Below are 18,502 nucleotides of genomic sequence, written 5' to 3'. Positions count from 1 at the left end.
TAGTCTCACCTATTCCAGACAAAGGGGGAGGAGGAGAAAGATAATTTTATTTACCTAAGAGGTATTTCTGAAAAGTTCAAATCATTTGTAATGCATAGAAAACATGTGAAGTAAATCCTTTATAAACAAAAAGTTCTTTCATCAATAATTCACATTTTCAGAAATGTTGATGGGGGAAGGCTTATTCCCTTTAAAATAATTTTTTTTATTTGAATATAGTTGACACACTCCCTATTCTTCCCCTCCCCCCCAAGTTTTATTGAGATAAAATTGACAAAACTGTAAGTTATTTAAAATATATAATATGATGGTTTGGGGGGGATGAGAACATTTTTCTACTCTCAGAAAATTTCAATTATACAATACAGTATTATCAACTACAGTCGCCATGTTATATATTAGATCCTCAGACCTTATTCATCTTATAACTGAAAATTTGTATTATTTTACCAACCTCTCCCTACTCCCCGCCCCCCAAGTCCTTGTTCTTAATATTCCCATAAGGGGACTTTTCTGCTAGAGGAATACTCTGGGCTCACTTCTGGCTGGGAGCTGATAAAAGAACCTGGAAGAGTGTTGCTCTGTGCCTTCTGAATTCCTCCTTTTGGAATTGGCCTATTCAAAGTCTGAAACCAAAAACCAGGAAGAGTTTTCCGCTCTCTAGCTGTGCCTGGGACCAGGAGAGTAAGTGTTTAATCAGGGGTGAAGCATCAGTGAGCCCACTTGGCAGCACATCACATCTGAAATCACAGTAACTTAATCAAAAAGGTCATATTTTGGTGTCCTTCTGCCTCTTGCATCTATATCCTGTTGGTTCTGAACTCAGGCAGGAAAAGGCATGTTATTTATCAACTCCTAAGGCCATCTCCTCCTCCTCCAAATCTTGTATGCCCTCTTTAGATGATTGGTACCATCATCCACACTAGATCTCTTTTTTCCTCCTCCTATATCCATCAGTGACCAAACCCTGTCAGATCAACCTTGCTGAATGCGGTACCTCTCTGTTGTCCTCCGAATCACCCTGGACATTCTTCTTTAACAAGGTTATAATATGGTAAAATGGTATAATATGGTAAAATGCACAGACCATGAAGTTAGACTGCTTAGGTTTGAATCCTGTGGAGACTTGCTTGGCTTTACTGTGCCATTGTTTTTCATCTGCAAAGAGGGAATAATAGCACTTCTACCAAAGACTGGTTGGGAGAATTAGGTAAATTAATATATGTAAAGGGGTCAGGACAGTACCTGGCATCCATAGTAAATACTCAATATATTATTCTATACACATCTCCCCAGAGTCTGGCATATAGCAGGTGCGTGCCGAATTGTTTTAAATGAGGTTTGGGAAGCAGACTGCTGTGTGTAGGAGTCCCACAGCTTTTGGTGATAGAGGTGGAGTCATTCTATCATTCTTTTGCTTAAAATGTTCTATACAAAATGTCTTCTTTACCTCTGTCTGCTTGTCTACTTTTAAAAGGATCAATCTAGTGGGGTGCCTGGCTGGCTCCGTTGGTAGAGCATGCAACTCTTGATCTCAGAGTTGTAAGTTCAAGCCCCACGTTGGCTGTAGAGATTACTTAAAAAATATAATCTTAAAAAAAAAAAGGATCAGTCTAGTGAGAATGGGTTAGGGAACACTAATACTGAGCCGGGAAGATCAGTCAAGTAGGGGCTTGAGGAAAAGAGAGAGGGAGAAGTTGAAGGTACAGAAAGGACAATTCAGCGAAGAAGAGAGGGATGCACAGAGCACAGGTGCAGGGAGGAAAAGCCTTGAATGAGATGAGGAAAAAGCCCTCGCACTAACAGGGAAGAGCCTTCCTTTCTGTCATTCATTTACTACAGATTGAATTGAGCTCCTTCAATCTACTGAGCACTGTCCTTGGTGCTGGGGATACTGTAGTGAACAAAACAAAGACATGGCTCCCGTGGAATTGGTTTTCTTAGGGGAGGGCCATTCTGGCAGGGAGAGGAATGTTGTGATAGGGAGGGAAACAATAAATAAATGAATAAATAACATGTCAGCAATTGATATACCGCTATGAAGAAGAATAAGACAGATTAAGACAGAATAAGGAATTTCAAGAGCGACGGTGTGTGAGGTACTTGCTATTTTATGTAGGATAGTCAGGGAAGGCCTCCCCAGTAAGGTGACATTTGAGAAGAGATGTAGAAGATGTGAGAATCTCTTGATCTCTTCTTTCAGTCTAAGATAAGTGAACATCCTATGTGTTCCCATGATGCCTTGTGCTTACCTCTATCCCAGCACTTGCTATATATATATATTTTTTAAACATCTATCTTTTTTTCTGCATCTTTTATATCTATCTTCATCACCAAGTACAATGACTGGCACTTAGTCATTAAACTAAATTAGCATTTATTACATGGCCATAACAGTTTTCAATTTACATATACTAAGATAAATTCAAGATGAAGTAATCATTTAACTGTTAAAACTATGAGACTCAGAAAAATATAACAGTGAATACTACAAAGAATCAATGTCCTTAAGAATCACTAAGCTAGAAAAACACCCTGACAGAAAAGTTAACAAAGGACATGAATGCATTGCCAGTAAGCATAATGTTGAATCTCATTGTAAATAACAAAATGCAAATTAAAAAAATAATATATTCATCTTAAAAATGAAATTTGGCAGATTAAAAAAATTCATCCAGTGTTAATGAAGGTTCAGAAAACCAAGTGCCTTTGTGGACTTGGTGCGGGGTGTCTAAGTGTCTGCAGCCATTTTGGAGAGCTATTTGGCAACATGTTTTAAAAGCTTTCACATTTTTTTAATTTATTCATTTTAGGGTGGGGGGAGAGGGAAAGGGTGAGAATCCTAAAGCCAACTCCCCACTGAGCATGAAGCCTGATGGGGGCTGGCCTGTGGGGCTTGTCATGAGGCTTGATCTCACAACCCTGAAATCAAAAATCAGTCACTTAACTGACTGAGCTACCCAGGTGCCCAGCTTTTACATTTTTTTTTTTACACTCTTTCCCCAGTAATTTCACTTACAGAATTATTCTAAGGAAATAATCGGGGATATACATAAATATCTGTAGAAGGTATATATACTTCAGCATTATTTATAATACAGAAAATGAAAATAATTAAATTTCTTACAACAGTGGATAGTGATGAAATGGAATACTATTGCAAACATTATAATGTTGTAGAATATTTAATGACCTGGGAGATTGTTTATGGTGTAATTGTTTATGGATTATGGATAACATTTATATTCTTTATTTAACAACATTTAGTAAATTTTGAGCGCCTACTATATGATAAGGACTATGCTAGGAACTAGGCATACCATAGTTAATGAGATCGATTTGGACCCTGCCCTCACAAAATTCACAGCCTGGTATTTGTGCTATTATAATTTCCACAGTCAACATGTTACTTGTTTTTTTTAAGATTTTATTTATTTATTTGACAGAGAAAGAGAGAGAGAATAAGCAGGGGGAGCCATCCAGGCACCCCTCAACATGTTAGTTATAATCAGGAATAAAAAGTCTAACTTCTGCAGGCTTATGTAATTCTCATAACTGGATGAGGCAGGTGTTATTGTCATTTCTCTTTTATGTATGGGGAAATTGAGTCCAAGTGAAGTTGAATGACTTGCCCAAAATCATAGTTGGTGTGTGTAGGGAGAATAGGATTCAAACCCAAGTGGTTGGACTGCAGAGCTCACAGTCATAGTCAATAGTCGTCAGTACGGCATGAGCTAACGTATTTGTTTATTTATTTATTTATTTATTTAATCTTATTTAATTTTTTAAAATTTATTAATCTCTACACCCAACGTGGGGCTCAAACTCACAATCTCAAGATCAGGAGTCACATGCTTTTCTGACGGAGCCAGGCAGGCGCCCCAAACTTCTTTTTTTAAAAGAAGTAATTTGTGGGCGCCTGGGTGGCTCAGTTGGTTAAACATCTGCCTTTGGCTCAGGTCATGATTCTAGGGTCCTGGGATTGAGCCCCATGTCAGGGTCCCTGCTCAGCGGGAAGCCTGCTTCTCCCTCTGCCTCTCCCCCTGCTTGTGCTCTCTCTCTCTCTGTCAAATAAGTAAATAAAATCTTTAAAAAAATAAAATAAAATAAAATAAGTCATTTGGCAATTATTTATTGAACATCTACTTTGTACCTGGCACCGTTCTAAGATGCTTGGTCTACAGCAGTGAACAAGACAAATATTTTACTGGGAAAGCTAAACCATGTAGGATTATTGGTTTTTTTCATTCTGCTTTCCTATATTTTCCATTTTCTACAGCAAAAGTAAATTATTTTTATAATTTAAGAAAGTTTTTACATTCTCAATTTAATATTACATGGATAATTAATAATCTTTTTAAAAAGATTTTATTTATTTATTTTAGAGAGAGAGCACACAGAGGCAGAGGGAGAAGCAGGCTCCCCACTGAGCAGGGAGCCCAACATGGGGCCCAACCCCAGGACCCCGAGATCATGACCTGAGCCGAAGGCAGATGCTTAACTGACTGAGACACCCAGGCGCCCCTGTATAATTAATAATCTTATCCATATAACCCAGTGGAATACTTGAGCTAAGTACAGAAGAACATACAACACTGCTGTCCAAAGTAACTCAAAATTTTGAATTGGATTATGATTATTAACTTTGAATCACTTTTCAAAGTATGCTTGAACATGTAATACATGGATGAATACAAATGAGACAACAAATGTCTTAAACATTTAAGTGGTTTTTCTAAAACCGAGTAGTAAATTGTAGAGACAGGATTCAATTTGAAGTTCTGTAAGTCCCAGGTCCTTGCTCTTTTCATTAACTCAGACTGTATTCATCAAAGAGGTAGCTGGATGGCCTTGGGCAAATAATTTAATTTCTCTGATTCTTGAAGAGATACATTTAAGCTAAGCTTTTAAGTATGAGGAGGACTTTCATAGGTTGGGCTGTTCATAGGAACAATCGAGGAATATTAATATTATAAGGATAATGGCATAAGGAAACGGGGAGAGGTTTGTTCAAAAATGAGCCGTTTGGTTTTATTTGTAAAGTGAAAAAAAAAAGAGTTAACCTATGTAAAATACTTAGTATAGTGTCTGGCACATAGTAAATACTCAGTGAATACTAACATTTAGTAAGTTAATTGGGGGCTAGAGCCCTCTTTTGAGATGAGAGAAAAATGAGGTCTAGAAAGTTTGTAAACATCTAAGATAATATGATTAGTTAATAATAAAGATGAGAAATATGTTGCCTGACTTCCCAACTCAATACTTTTTCCAGTTCACCATATTCATGCTGGAATATGGCTGTAAACATGGGTTGAGACAGTGATCACGGACTGTGGGGAATCATACTACATACCAATGAGGTGCAAATTGCTGGGGACTGTTTTTCCAAAGAACACACAGGTGACCATACTCAGTACTATCTCAAAATTATATACTAATTGGGGTGCCTGGCTGGCTCAGTCGGTAGAGCAGTGACTCTTAATCCTAGGGTCATGAGTACAAGCCCCACACTGGGCATGAAGCCTAGTTAAAATTTTTTTAAAAATTAAAAAATCATATACTAATTATAAATGTTATATCTGAATTAGTAAAAAGTTAAAGGATATTTTGAAAGAATTAAATTTTATATATTCTGAAGTTTGTGTGTGGGGGGGTGTATAGGCTATAAAAGTGCTTCATTAAAGAAGGAAACAACATATTGCTAAATTGACCCTCAAATATGGTATCATTTCACGTTCCCATTAGTGTGTATAAGTGCCAATTTCACTGCACTCCTGACAAAAATAGCATGTTGTATTAATTTGCATTTTTAGTAAGGATAGACATTTTTTTTTCTTTGTGGTTCTTCTTGTCTGTTTCTGTGTTGTTGTTGTTGTTGTTGGTTTTTTTCTATTTTTTACTGGGTGAAGTCATTTTCTTTTTTTTAAAGTAAGCTCTATGCCCAAGGTGGGGCTTGAAGTCAAGACCCTGAGATCAAGTCACATGAGTCACATGCTCTACCGACTGAGCCAGCCAGGAACCCTGTCATACTTTGTCCTTAGATAGAGATTCCAGACTCTTGGATTTTGGGAACAAGGTAGATCTGAAAAATACTGGGGGGTGGAGGGCACGAACTTTTTCCTCTCAAGAAAACATGAAGAGGAGTGCCAGCCTGGCTCGGTCAGAGGAGCATGCTGACTCTTGATCTCAGGGTTGTGAGTTCGAGCCCCATGTTGGGTGTAGAGATTACTGAAAATAAACAAAGGAAGAAAAAGAAAACATAAGATTTTTTTAAAAAATTACTCTTAGCATCCTTTCATTAAAAGGGGGGGGGGCTAGGTGGCTCAGACAGTTAAGTATCTACCTTCGGCTCAGGTCATGATCTCCAGGTCCTGGGATTGAGCCCCATATTGGGCTCCCAGCTCAACCGGGAGTCTGCTTCTCCCTCTCCCTCTGCCTCTCCCCTTGCTTATGCTGTCTCTCTGACTCTCAAATGAATAAATTAATTTTAAAAAGGGGGGAACATTTTAAAAAATAAGACATATTCACAGAATAAAAGATGGTTCTTCCCAAGAAGGAGTGGTTGGCAATAGTTCCTATTTTTCTGGAATTGGAGATATTTTTTTATCAACGTTCTGATAGTCCTTGTGGCAAGATTTGGGTACCACTGCATCACCATGTTACAATTCTAGGGCTTAGTCTCATTTGAAAAATGAGGTAGTTAAACTAATGATTTAATAAAATTCCTCATTTATCTATGTGTTTCAAATCACTTCTTTCTTTTTTAAAAAAAGATTTTATTTATTTGAGAGAGAGAGCACGAGCTGATATATCTATTTGTCATTGGCTTGGGAATAGGTTTTCTATTTGCTTTTTTAAAAAAGGTATACTTAATCTCATAGAAATTAGCTTCAAAGGGACACCTGGGTGGCTCAGTCGGTTAGGTGTCTGATGCAATTTTAGCTCAGGTTATGATCTCAGGGTCATGAGATCAAGCCCCAAGCTGGGCTCCAAGCTGGGCATGGAGCCTGCTTAAGATTCTCTCTCTCCCTCACCCTCTGCCCCTCCCTCTCCCCCCCAAAAAAAGTTAGCTTCAAAGACTTAGCTTTGTAATAAAAAGCAACAACTTCCCCATTGCTCATGAACATGTATCTCTCCATTTCATCGGCAAATGCCTTTGCATAGAACCTTTAAGAAGGTTTCAGCATTTAATTTTGGGATTCCTGTAGATTCACTTTTCATGAAGAAGATTTCTTTTTCTGCCTTGTTGCTTTTTATAAGTGTCAGATTGTTTTTGTGTAGATAGGGTCAAAGAAGAAAAGTGCCAATTTCACTTAGAAGTCAGTGAGTGAAGAGACAAAGATGTCTTGGGAGTGGCCACTTAAGGCTGGTCACTGTGTTTCAGGGTCTAGTCCCCAGCTTTGCAGAAACAAAACTTCATTTTTTTCAATGTACCCAGGTCATATCAAATTTTTAGCAACTGACAAAGTTTAGTAAAACCACTGCTACTCCCGCTCCTCTTCATCCTCCTAACAGCTAACATTTATTGAGCACTCAGTATGTGCTAGACGCTGGGCAATGTTAATTGCTTGATTTACCTCATCTAAGCCTAACAACAACTCTTTGAGATGGGTACTACTATCACACCCCATTTTGCAGGTGAGGAAGCTGAAGTACCAGGAGAGTAACAGCTTGGTCAATGGTAGGCAGCTATTAAATAGTGGAGCCAAGCTTCAAACCCAACTGTCACACTCTATGAGCTTATGCTCTTAATCACCATACTATACCTACCCACCGTAATCATTATACTATACCATACTATACTATACTATACTATACCTTCCTAAAAGTATATACCACCTGTTTTAAGGAAAGAATTCATGAACAAAAATCATTTTTATTAATTTACAGTAGAGAATATTCATTTCCAGGGATTAAAAGATCAGTATCAAAACATCAAATAAGAGAAGTCAATGGTCTTGAGCAGTAATCTTTAAGTACACCTGAGGGCTGGCTAATAACATAGGTTGTCTCCTAAGGTAGTGCTGAATGAACTGCTAAACTCTGTCCAAGCCAGTCTAGCTCTCTCTAGTTAAGACAAGCTTACCAAGTCCCTTTCATTAATATTCTTTCTTTAGATAAGGAACAACATAATTGAACTGGGTTTGATGGTTTTACAGTTTCACAGTTTTTAATACAATCAGGCATTCCTCAGAAAGCCTACTTCTTCCTAGATTGTCTTATACTCCTCAACCACCCATTTAGGTAATATTTGTATCCGTGGATCACTCTTGCATCACATTTTCACTCTTCCTAGTTTCACTCTTTGAGGTTGGTTAAGGCACTGGCATTCTTTTTTTTTTTTATAAGGATTTTTATTATATTATGTTAGTCACCATACAGTACATCCCCGGTTTCCGATGTAAGGCTCGATGATTCATTAGTTGCGTATAACACTCAGTGCACCATGCAATACGTGCCCTCCTTACTACCCATCACCGGTCTATCCCATTCCCCCACCCCCCCTCCCCTCTGAGGCCCTCAGTTTGTTTCTCAGAGTCCATAGTCTCTCATGTTTCATTCCCCCTTCTGATTACCCCCCCTTTCTTTATCCCTTTCTTCCCCTACTGATCATCCTAGTTCTTATGTTCCATAGATGAGAGAAATCATATGATAGTTGTCTTTCTCTGCTTGACTTATTTCACTTAGCATTATCTCCTCCAGTAAGGCACTGGCATTCTTTAACTGCTCCTCTCCCATCCCCATCTCCATACTTCAGTACTGATCATGGTCCAGTACTTGGCTAATGGAAAGTTAATTTCTTTATACAATATGAAAGAATTATAAACATGATTCTGAGAATTTTTCCTTCCTAGAATTTTGTAAGAGCATTCTAGAGGGAATTGAAGATTATGAAATGTTGGGGGAAAAAAAAAGCAAAGTTGTAGTTGAATATAGCTGTTTGGATGGATCCACAGTACATATATATACAGCACATAACATAAATACATATTAAAAGACTATTTACATTAAAAATAGATACATGTACAAAAGGTCTAAATTTGTTTTTGTTTTAAGGTTTTCACATACAAGCTAAAATAGTGACAATGATTTAAAACTGAAACTAAAATGGAGAAGAAAATAAGAGAAAGAGTGAACTTTTTCTTTAATGCTTCTCTGGAAAAACTGAATCTAGAAAATGCAGATAAATTTTGAAAGCTGCTGTAAAAGGATTAAGGATTAACCCACCCTCTCCTAAACTAATAACATAATCAATATTTAACAAGAGTAATATATTAAGAATTACTTAACATTTCATATTAGGAATTCTTAGAATATTTGTTGAATTAAGGAGCTTTTATATTCCGGTTGAATCCTGGAACATGATCTTAATGTAACTCACAGTGCTAGAGGCAGAAAGTTATGTGGCTGAAAATGATTTCAAAAGAATCAGTGGGAATAAAAGTACTCTGTACAGTAATATCTCCCTGATTTGGACTGACATTTAGTGAAAAGAATTGGTTATGTGTTCTTAGAGAAAAAGTGTTCAGTACAATAGAGTATGGAAATACTATGTGGAACTATTGTTTTTTCATGGTACCTAGGATAGCAAAGCCCAGCCTAGAATTGTCCCTCCTCTAATAGAGATAAATCACCTGTAATTAGCTTATCAAAGCCCCTGTCTCTAGAGAGGTAGACAAGCCAGTCAGAATTTACCCCTTTTCCTTTGCTGTGCTTGAAAGCAGTTTGTTACAAGTTGGAAAACTGCTTCTTTTCCTATTTTTTACAGTATTATATCCTTCAAAATTCTCTTTGGTACAAAAGACTTTGCATTCAGAGACAAAAAACATTTATTGAGGCCTAATAGTATACTAAGTACTATCTTTCAATAAGTTACCTATGCTTTGTGCAACAGCACTTTTCATAAGTTCTTTTTTTTTTTTATAAAATTTTCTTTTCTTTTTGGAAAAACCCTTTTTTTAAATTTTTTTTTTTTTTTTTTTTTTTTGAGAGGGAGGGGAGGGGCAGAGGGAGAGAGAGGATCTTAAGCAGGCTTCTCACCCAGCGTGGAGGCTGAGGTGGGGCTTGATCTCACAACTCTGGGATCATGACCTGAGGCAAAATCAAGAGTTGGATGCTTAATAGACCAAGCCACCCAGGTGCCCCCGTAAATTCTTAATAGAAGAAAGTCAAATTAGTGAGCCTTTACAGAATTGATATTCTGTCTTCCAGCAAGTATATAAAAAGATCTTTATCATTTAATCCTTTGAGAAGAACCCAGTTAAGTGGAAAACAAAAATCAATAAAACTAAAGGAGAACGGGGATGCCTGGGTGGCTCAGTGGGTTGTGTCTGCATTCAGCTCAAGTCATGATCCCTGGGTCTTGGAATCAAGTCCGGCCTGTGGCTCCTTGCTCAGCGAGAAGCCTGCTTCTCCCTCTGCCTGTGGCTCCCCTGCTTGTGCTCTCTCTCTGACAAATAAAATATTTAAAAAAAAATGAGAACAAATATAACATATTCTATAGAACGTCTGTTTTCTTGCTAGAATTTTTTTGCAATAGATGTATTCTTTCCATAATTTGATCAATCTGAAAAAAACATGTATGAATTTGTAGCATTGTCAAGAGAGGATTCATACTTCTTTCATCAACTAAGTCTCCTTTCTCCTGTACTCTGTATCATACACCTATATACATCACGTGAATTTACACAAGAGAAACATAGAGATACAAATATCTAAGGATTTCATCTTTCATGTGCAACAATTCCAACTCATATATTCCAAGTATTTATGGTGTAATGTCTTTTTTTTTTTTTTGTGGCTGGTGAAAAAGAAGTTAAATCTGTATTTGTAGACTTGGTGTTTGGCAAATACATTGTATAAAATCAAAACCGAAAAGTACAGCATAGGAAATATAGTCAATAATATTGTAATAATGTTGTATGGGTGACAGATGGTGACTACATTTATGGTGAACATCCAGTAATGTAAAGAATTATTGAAAGACTACGTTGTACATGTGAAACTATTATAACATTGTCAACTATACTTAACAAAAATAAAAAATAAAATCAAAACTGAATTTTAAGCGATTCTATCTAAAGAAAAGGTTTACATTTATTTTATATAGAGAGTGCCTGAGCAGCAAGGCCATTACTCAAAGACAACTTAAAGTCCCAGTCTTCAGGATATGAGTATTAGTGGATGAAATGTGTTACTACAATACAAAGCAGAAAGCACTAGAAAGGAAGCACAAGTAAATAACTCTGTGCTTCAAATGCAAATAATTTCATAATTGCCACTAGCTAGAAGGCTTTAAGGACTTAGGGTTTTTGCATAATTTCATTATAACCGGAAAACGAAATAAAACTCTATTCCTTTGTCCTCCAGACTCCCAAGAACTCCTACGGTTTTGGTGAAAATTGGTTCTGAAGGTGCTGGAGGGTCGTGCCGTCCCTGTGGGCGTCAGTCCTTTGAGGCCCAGGGTGCAGTGACCACTACTCAGAACGGCGGGGTTCGTGGAGTTCTCACCCTGGCCAAACTCCCGATTACCTCTGATGAGCCCCAAAGGTTGACTGAGTAGCAGTCTAGGCCAGGTCCCCCAGCAGAAAGGCGGCGGCAGCAGCAACATCAGCGGTTAAATTTTACAGCCTTTCATAAGGCTGGTCTAATGTACCTGTAGTAAGATTACTAGAGCTGAAGGTCCCTAGATTGGGGGAAATAAAAGAGGGGGAGGGAGAAGGGGAGGAAAATGAGGAGGGTACAGGAAAGGGGGGAAGGGAGGGGGCGGGACACCGCGGGGAAGTCCACGGGTTTACAGGCGAGGTCTAGCGTTCCCATGGAAACGTATTCCTCCGCCCGTTCCCAGTGTCTAGCCTTTTCAGTTCCCTCCGCGCCGCTTCTCCACTGTTTCCGCCCAGCTCCTTTGTGCCGCGCAGAACGTCGAAATGACGCATGCGCAGGGAGACGCAGCCGCCGCATATATAAACGCGAACCCAGCCTCTTCCTTGTAGTGCCGTCGGGACCGTTGGCCACAGACAGGGTTTTGCAGCTTTTGTATTACACGCTCCCTGGGCACTGCGAGCTGAGAACGCCGAGCTCGCGGGCCAGTCATCATGTCGCGTTACGGGCGGTATGGAGGAGGTAAGAGGCCGGGGCCCGGTAAGGGACGTTGCTGTGGATGTAGTGAGTATTGCGAGGCCGTGGGGTTGGCGCGGCGGTTGGGAGACGGTTATTCCGCGTGCGTAATGGCGGCTTCGGCGCACACCATACGAAGCCTGAGGCCGCGGGGGCGGGGTATCGAAGGCAGCCGGGGGGTGGCGGGTGCAGGTCTGTGGTGGGTTCTGTATTCATTCTTGGGCGATTTCGTCTCCCGCCACAGCCCAAGGCAGGCCCACGATCACTGTTTCCCTGTTGCCCTTCTTCGAGCCGCCCGCCTGCCCCCCCACCCCCCCGCTCTCGGCTGCCATTTTGCGCACATTGACGACCATGGTGGCGCATTTCCTTGGCGCTTTCCCGCCACTTTAGCAGACAGATCTGGTCGCAGCCGTAGAATCCGGGTGAATTTGAGACTGAACAAAAGTGTGGCAGCTTCGAGCTGCGCATTCTCGTCAGACAATCGGTCGAACTGAGGAGTGGGAATGGAGACATAATCTTTTCGTCTGGCGGCTGGTTTCTTTTCTCTTTTAGCTTTTTCGAGCGCGGTTTATGGCTCTGGGGCGGGGAGCTGGAGTCTGGGCGAGCCAGCGCCTGGGGCGGTTGCCGCGGAGGACGAGAGCCGGCGCAGCCCCGTTCTCCCGGTCCGGCCCCTGCCGGGTCCCGCCCGCCGCCGACGCTGCCGGCCCGCGCGCTCCCCGCGAGCCCGGGGCTGCCGGGACTCGGGGGCGGGGCCGGGGCGGGGCCCGCCCCACGCCTCGGAATATCCTACCACGTGTCTGTGCTTCTGTTTTGGAGGTCGTTTCCCTATTAGAATGTAAAGATCTTTGTCATACGCCTAGCTTTTCAAAATGAATGGGCTTTGCTGGTTTTAAGGCTAAATTAAATCTTTGATAAACGCATTAAACGTGCTTTGCACAATCTTACGGATGGCCTGTTTGGGACACAGAATTCACTGAAACTTAGGCAAAATATCGCATAACATGCATTATTCTATTTGCGTTTTTAAACAGAAACCAAGGTGTATGTTGGTAATCTGGGAACCGGTGCCGGCAAAGGAGAGTTAGAAAGGGCTTTCAGTTATTATGGTCCCTTAAGAACTGTGTGGATTGCGAGAAATCCTCCAGGATTTGCCTTTGTGGAATTTGAAGATCCTAGAGATGCAGAAGATGCAGTGCGAGGCCTGGATGGGAAGTAAGTAGATGTTGGTTATGAAATTGACGTTTATTAAAATATCCCTGTGAGCTGGGTAGTGAGGTAGGTAATAAGGTTGGATTCTGTAGTCTGGAGGAGACAAGCAGCTAACTTAATTCTATATATTTAAGATATGAAGGGGGTGCAAATGTGGAGTTGGAAGGGTTTATAAAGATAGCTGAAGTTTGTGAGGGAAGAGTGGTTGGAAAGTTCTAAATCTAGAAGTGGTGTATTCTTTTAGCATTAGAATTTTGTTGATTTTCTTTTATAGGGTGATTTGTGGTTCCCGAGTGAGAGTTGAATTATCAACAGGCATGCCTCGGAGATCTCGTTTTGATAGACCACCTGCCCGACGTCCCTTTGATCCCAATGATAGATGCTATGAATGTGGCGAAAAGGGACATTATGCTTATGATTGTCATCGTTATAGCCGGCGGCGGCGAAGCAGGTATCTATTTTAATGAATGGTTGGTATACTAGTTAATCAAGTAATTTTTTTATTAGCAAGGCAGATACTAGTATTTTTCTATAAACTTGAATGTTAATTGTACAGGTGTATTTTACAATTTTTGTTTAATTAAACAAATGTTAATATATTAATAATCAACCTGGTCAAAACCTTTCAGGTTTCTTCGTTTGAGTCAGTCGCCTTGATTCAGAATGTCACGAGCCTTATGATATCATGCTGAGGCGCCTTGCAAATCCGACAATTAAGATCCTCCTAGACCTTGAGGTGATCAGCATAAGAGGCCAGATCCCCTCGAGTCATCTACACCTAGCTTCACCTTATTCTTTAAAGGGCAGAAAATTTGAGACGGTGATCGCCGTAACAGTAAATTTGGCTTACAATTGGGGCCCCCTCCGGTTTAGAAAGAGGAACACCAGATTGACCACATTCCCAACTAGAAAAATCTTCTTGCGTCAATCAAGCCTCACCTGGCTCATTTGGCTGTCAGTTTGATCGTCGTTAGATTGAAGAAAACATCTAGATGCAGCGATCGGCTATAGATACTTCTAGATCGTCTAGATCTACTAGACCATGGGCCAAAGAGGGTCGACCTGCAAACTTGCAAGGTTTATTTTAAATACACATTATGGTGTTTTATATTAATGTAATTCTAAGATGTAATTCAACTTTTAACAAATCTTTTTTTAGGTAGTAAAAAAAAAAAAAAAAAAAAGCTAATAGGCCCAGAGTTTGTTTCCAAATGAGACACTAAATTTAAATAGTTTTGAGATTCGATTTCAGCAGAGGCACACAAACTCTAAAAACGAGTTACCATCTAACATTTTGTTTTTTTCTAACTTAAAAAATAGGTCACGGTCTAGATCACATTCGAGATCCAGAGGTAGGCGATACTCTCGCTCACGGAGCAGGAGCAGGGGAAGGAGGTGAGAAATACTACTTAATTTAAGTTTTAACAAGTGATAAACTTTAATTGGACATAAGACATAAACTTTGATTTATTTTTTAGGTCAAGATCAGCATCTCCACGACGATCAAGATCTGTGTCTCTTCGTAGATCAAGATCAGCTTCACTCAGACGATCTAGGTCTGGTTCTATAAAAGGATCGAGGTATTTCCAGTATGTAACACTTTTTTTCCCTTATTTGTATTTGGATTGTCACGTCTTAATGACTGCACTTTAAGACAATTAATGAATGTCTTAAAGACATAATTGAAATGGATTGCTTCAGAAAATATTTTGAGACCTAAAAGTTGAATTTATACATGACCTGTAAATGGATATTACTTAATTGTACAGTTAAAGAAAAGCCCAATCAAAGATTTTTAAAGGGTTGTTTGAGAGGTCGTGGTAGAGGATGGTCCAAAGCACAAATCCTCAAGTCATTCTAGTGAACACTGTGGGTAGACACGTTGCTGAACTCTAGAGCAAATTATGTCTGTCTAGGTAAATGATGCTACCTCTAAAAGATGATAGTTGCTTGATCTCATAAGGAGGCCGCTTAGAACAAGGAGGAGACTTAGAAGCAAGTTGGAAGAAAAGCTTCTCCTTCTTGGAATGATGGGAGGTGAATTTGAGATCATAGAAAGTTGTTTAGAGTAGTAGTTGTATACATGTGGGTAAATGTGGCCTGTTTTTAACCTGAGACTTATACTGAAACGTAAGAAGTTAAGAACCTTAGTTGTTTTTACTCCCTTTGTTAGAAGTCCTTTAAATGTGGTAGAAATGGGTAAGATTCTGGAAAATGAGAAGTTGACAGTATTACAGTTGAGTCACTAGTAGGGAATGCCACTGGGAGTTAACTACTGTTAAATAATAGTACAAAATCTTCAAACGCAGGGATTCTAAAATTTGCAGTCCAGTTGAGGAAGCTCTGACACTCTAGATAAATGCATTTTATTTGACTACAGGACCCCCCAAACGTATGTATTTTAGAGCCAAATTTAGCTTGGATGACAAATCAATAGTCTTGAGCATGAAAGCTTGTTGATACAAGAATAATAAAGTTCTAAGACCCAGTTGTGACTTGATACTGCACTTACCACCAGAAGAATGGAAATATCCGTTTAGGGATCTGTGTGATGTTGGTTTGATTCTTCTAAGATAAAATTAAACCAAACCATACCAGTCTTAAAAACATTTTTTTATTTGTTTTGGATACTATACTCTTTAAGAATGTCATACCTCTGTACAGGAAGTTTGACTATCAGCCCAGCTCATTGAGATGATAGAACCAAACAATTGACGCGGTGGTTCTTTATTTTGATATCAGAGCTTATTAAAAGTATAATTTGTCCAGTCTTAGGCCGATACAAGGAAAGAGTTGTGTTTTGCTAGTTTTTTTTTTTTAATACTTCATTAAAAAAATTTTTTTAAAGTAACCTTTACACCCAGCATGGGCTCTAACTCCTAACCACTGAGATCAAGAGTTGCACACTCTACCCACTGAGTCAGCCAAGCGCCCTGTGTCTTGCTTAATTTTCGTTTCTCTGTTCTTAGTTTACCTAATAAAGTGCTCAGTAGGTGTTGAAAGAGATTATTCTGTGAACTAATTGGTATAATTGTTTTTCTTTTTATTAAGATCACGGTCGAGATCAAGATCAAGATCCAGGTCTCTTTCACGACCAAGAAGCAGGTAGGGTAAAAATCTGATTAATGCTCTTCTAGTATATGGCACCAATATCCAAAGAGTTCAAAGTGTTTTGAATTTAAATTTCAAGTGTTAACTTTAAGCCAAGGTGTTAGTGGAACACAGTACCTCATTAGTAAACCAAACTTCTAGAACTTAATTTATATGTGGCTTTTTGTGGCTGACTTCCTGGACAAGGAAATGTCAAGCTATGGTGAAAAAGAAGTTTCTGACTTTGGGGTTATATGAAGAGGCCTTGTTAGAACTGATGGGCGCATGGAGAAGCATTCTGAGAGAATTGTGCTTAAAGCAGAGTGTAAAGATTGTGATACAGTGAAGCAGTTGACTCATTTTATGAACAGTTGTTGGAAGATTGGCTTTTGTTTGCAAAAACTGGTAGGCTCTTTTTCAGTTTAACTGTGGCCTGACCTTTTAATTTTAAGCTCAGGGCAACTTGGGGGTTCATTTCATGATACTGTGATTATAAGAAAGGGATTGGTTAGTACTTTTTCTTAATAGAATTTCTCATGTTTTGACAGCCGATCAAAGTCCAGATCTCCATCTCCAAAAAGAAGGTAAGCTAAATAATTTGTTGCCAAATCTTAACTGTCAAGTGTGGCCTCTGCAGAATTTGTTTTGCTTACTGCTTACTTTTGCAGGCTTTGAGCTCTTTGGAGAATTGGTGCTATATATATTACTAGATACTAAGTTTCTTAGGTGATTGCTTTTCCCGCTTCAACATTAGCTTATATTTTTGGTGGATGTTTAGTCATAAAATGTTAGGATGATTATTAAGATGTTTAGTGCGGTGAACCTTTAACTGTATAATTTCATGTTAAGAAACCTGCTTTTTCCTCCACGTGGGACAGTCGGTAAATGAAGTACCCACATGAAGGAAAAATGTTTAGGTTGAGATCTTACAGCTAAAGCATTATCTTGCTTATTAGTTGATACCTAATGATCAAAACCTCTCAGAATTTAAATAGTTGTCTTGCAGTTATAGCAAGGAGGCAATTAAATCCAATCTTAAGCAGGGACAAAGGATTTGTATGTAAATCTTTGATTTCTGCTAAATAGTACCTTTGGCCACCTTTGAGTTTATGGAAATTGAGTTTTGCCCTGACATGTACATGAGAAGAGTAAATTTCAGTAAATACTAATCAGTGCCGAACTTAATGTTTTTCTTTTTAGTCGTTCCCCATCAGGAAGTCCGCGAAGAAGTGCAAGTCCTGAAAGAGTGGACTGAAGTTCTCAAGTTCACCTTTTAGGGAAAAGTTATTTTGTTTACATTATTATAAGGGATTTGTGGTGTCAAAGTGTAACCTAGGAAGGGTATTTCAACCATCTAATCAAAATGGATCTGGATTATTACTCTGTAAATTCACAGCAGTAAGATAATATAAATTTTTGTTGAATGTATTAACATCCTATGGTCTGAAAATGTGGGTTTTTATTTGGCACATTTAAATAAAATGTTTCTAACTAGATTTTTGATTTGTGTTCAATATTAATACTCAGTTTGTTAAGCTTCAGGGGTAAACCTTGATATTAACCATATTCATACAGACTTACATTTCAAAGTTTAATGGTGTTTGAGTCATGAACCTCATTAGCTGTAGTATACATACACTTTGAAAATTATTTTTTATCCTTAGAGCTTTGGGTGAGATAAGAACTCAAGTCCCTTTAATAGCATAAGTGTATCTGACAAGTCCCTACTTTAATCTGTGGGAGTTGGTGTTATTAGGTAACAAGCTCTGATGATCTCAATTTGTCAACCTAGAGGGACCACTGATTCCGAAGGCTATTTAGTTAAGTATAGTAACTGAGGTTTTCAGGGTATCAGATGGGATGGTGTCAAATTAGAACTCCTGACTTCAGTAAGTTCTACCCGATCTTTTTTTGTTTTGTTTTCAACATTAATTTTATACCACAACTTTCGCATGTTTGAGGAATTGTCTGAATTTGGCACAAACATCTTCATGTAAACCAGCTTTGCAAAATTTTCAGTCCAGATAATCTATCTCTTGAAACAGATTCCTTATTCTGAGCAGAGATCTGTTAATTTCCAATCTAG

At 38.9% G+C, this 18,502-nt stretch overlaps 1 protein-coding gene across 4 annotated transcripts; it reads left to right on the top strand.

Annotated features, from left to right (window-relative positions):
* Nucleotides 1-11,956: 11,956 nt before the first annotated feature.
* On the top strand, nt 11,957-17,912 carry SRSF7 (serine and arginine rich splicing factor 7). Of its 4 annotated transcripts, none has more exons than XM_008700210.2 (8): nt 11,958-12,123; nt 13,149-13,329; nt 13,601-13,777; nt 14,647-14,721; nt 14,805-14,906; nt 16,378-16,431; nt 16,965-17,000; nt 17,617-17,912. In XM_008700210.2, the coding sequence occupies exons 1-8, from the start codon at nt 12,096-12,098 to the stop codon at nt 17,669-17,671; spliced, it is 708 nt and encodes a 235-aa protein (XP_008698432.1). In that variant the 5' UTR covers nt 11,958-12,095; the 3' UTR covers nt 17,672-17,912. The 4 variants fall into 4 exon arrangements, with proteins under 4 accessions (XP_008698434.1, XP_008698432.1, XP_008698433.1 ...); XM_008700209.2 differs by having other exon boundaries at nt 11,963-12,123; nt 14,805-14,915; XM_008700212.2 differs by lacking the exon at nt 16,965-17,000 and having other exon boundaries at nt 11,957-12,123.
* The last annotated feature ends 590 nt before the right edge of the window (nt 17,913-18,502 follow it).

This window comes from Ursus maritimus, unplaced genomic scaffold (assembly GCF_017311325.1).
Source record: "Ursus maritimus isolate PB19 unplaced genomic scaffold, ASM1731132v1 scaffold_6, whole genome shotgun sequence".
NCBI classification, from domain to species: Eukaryota; Metazoa; Chordata; class Mammalia; order Carnivora; family Ursidae; genus Ursus; species Ursus maritimus.
This window is presented reverse-complemented; position numbering and strand designations above follow the sequence as displayed.

What these genes read in the sequence shown, in the direction of transcription:
- SRSF7 (XM_008700209.2), top strand. Translation starts at nt 12,096, where the DNA reads ATGTCGCGTTACGGGCGGTATGGAGGAG. An exon ending in AGCCGGCGGCGGCGAAGCAG is followed by an intron (nt 13,778 to 14,646) that starts GTATCTATTTTA and finishes CTTAAAAAATAG; the next exon opens with GTCACGGTCTAGATCACATT. An exon ending in TCTCCATCTCCAAAAAGAAG is followed by an intron (nt 17,001 to 17,616) that starts GTAAGCTAAATA and finishes TTTTCTTTTTAG; the next exon opens with TCGTTCCCCATCAGGAAGTC.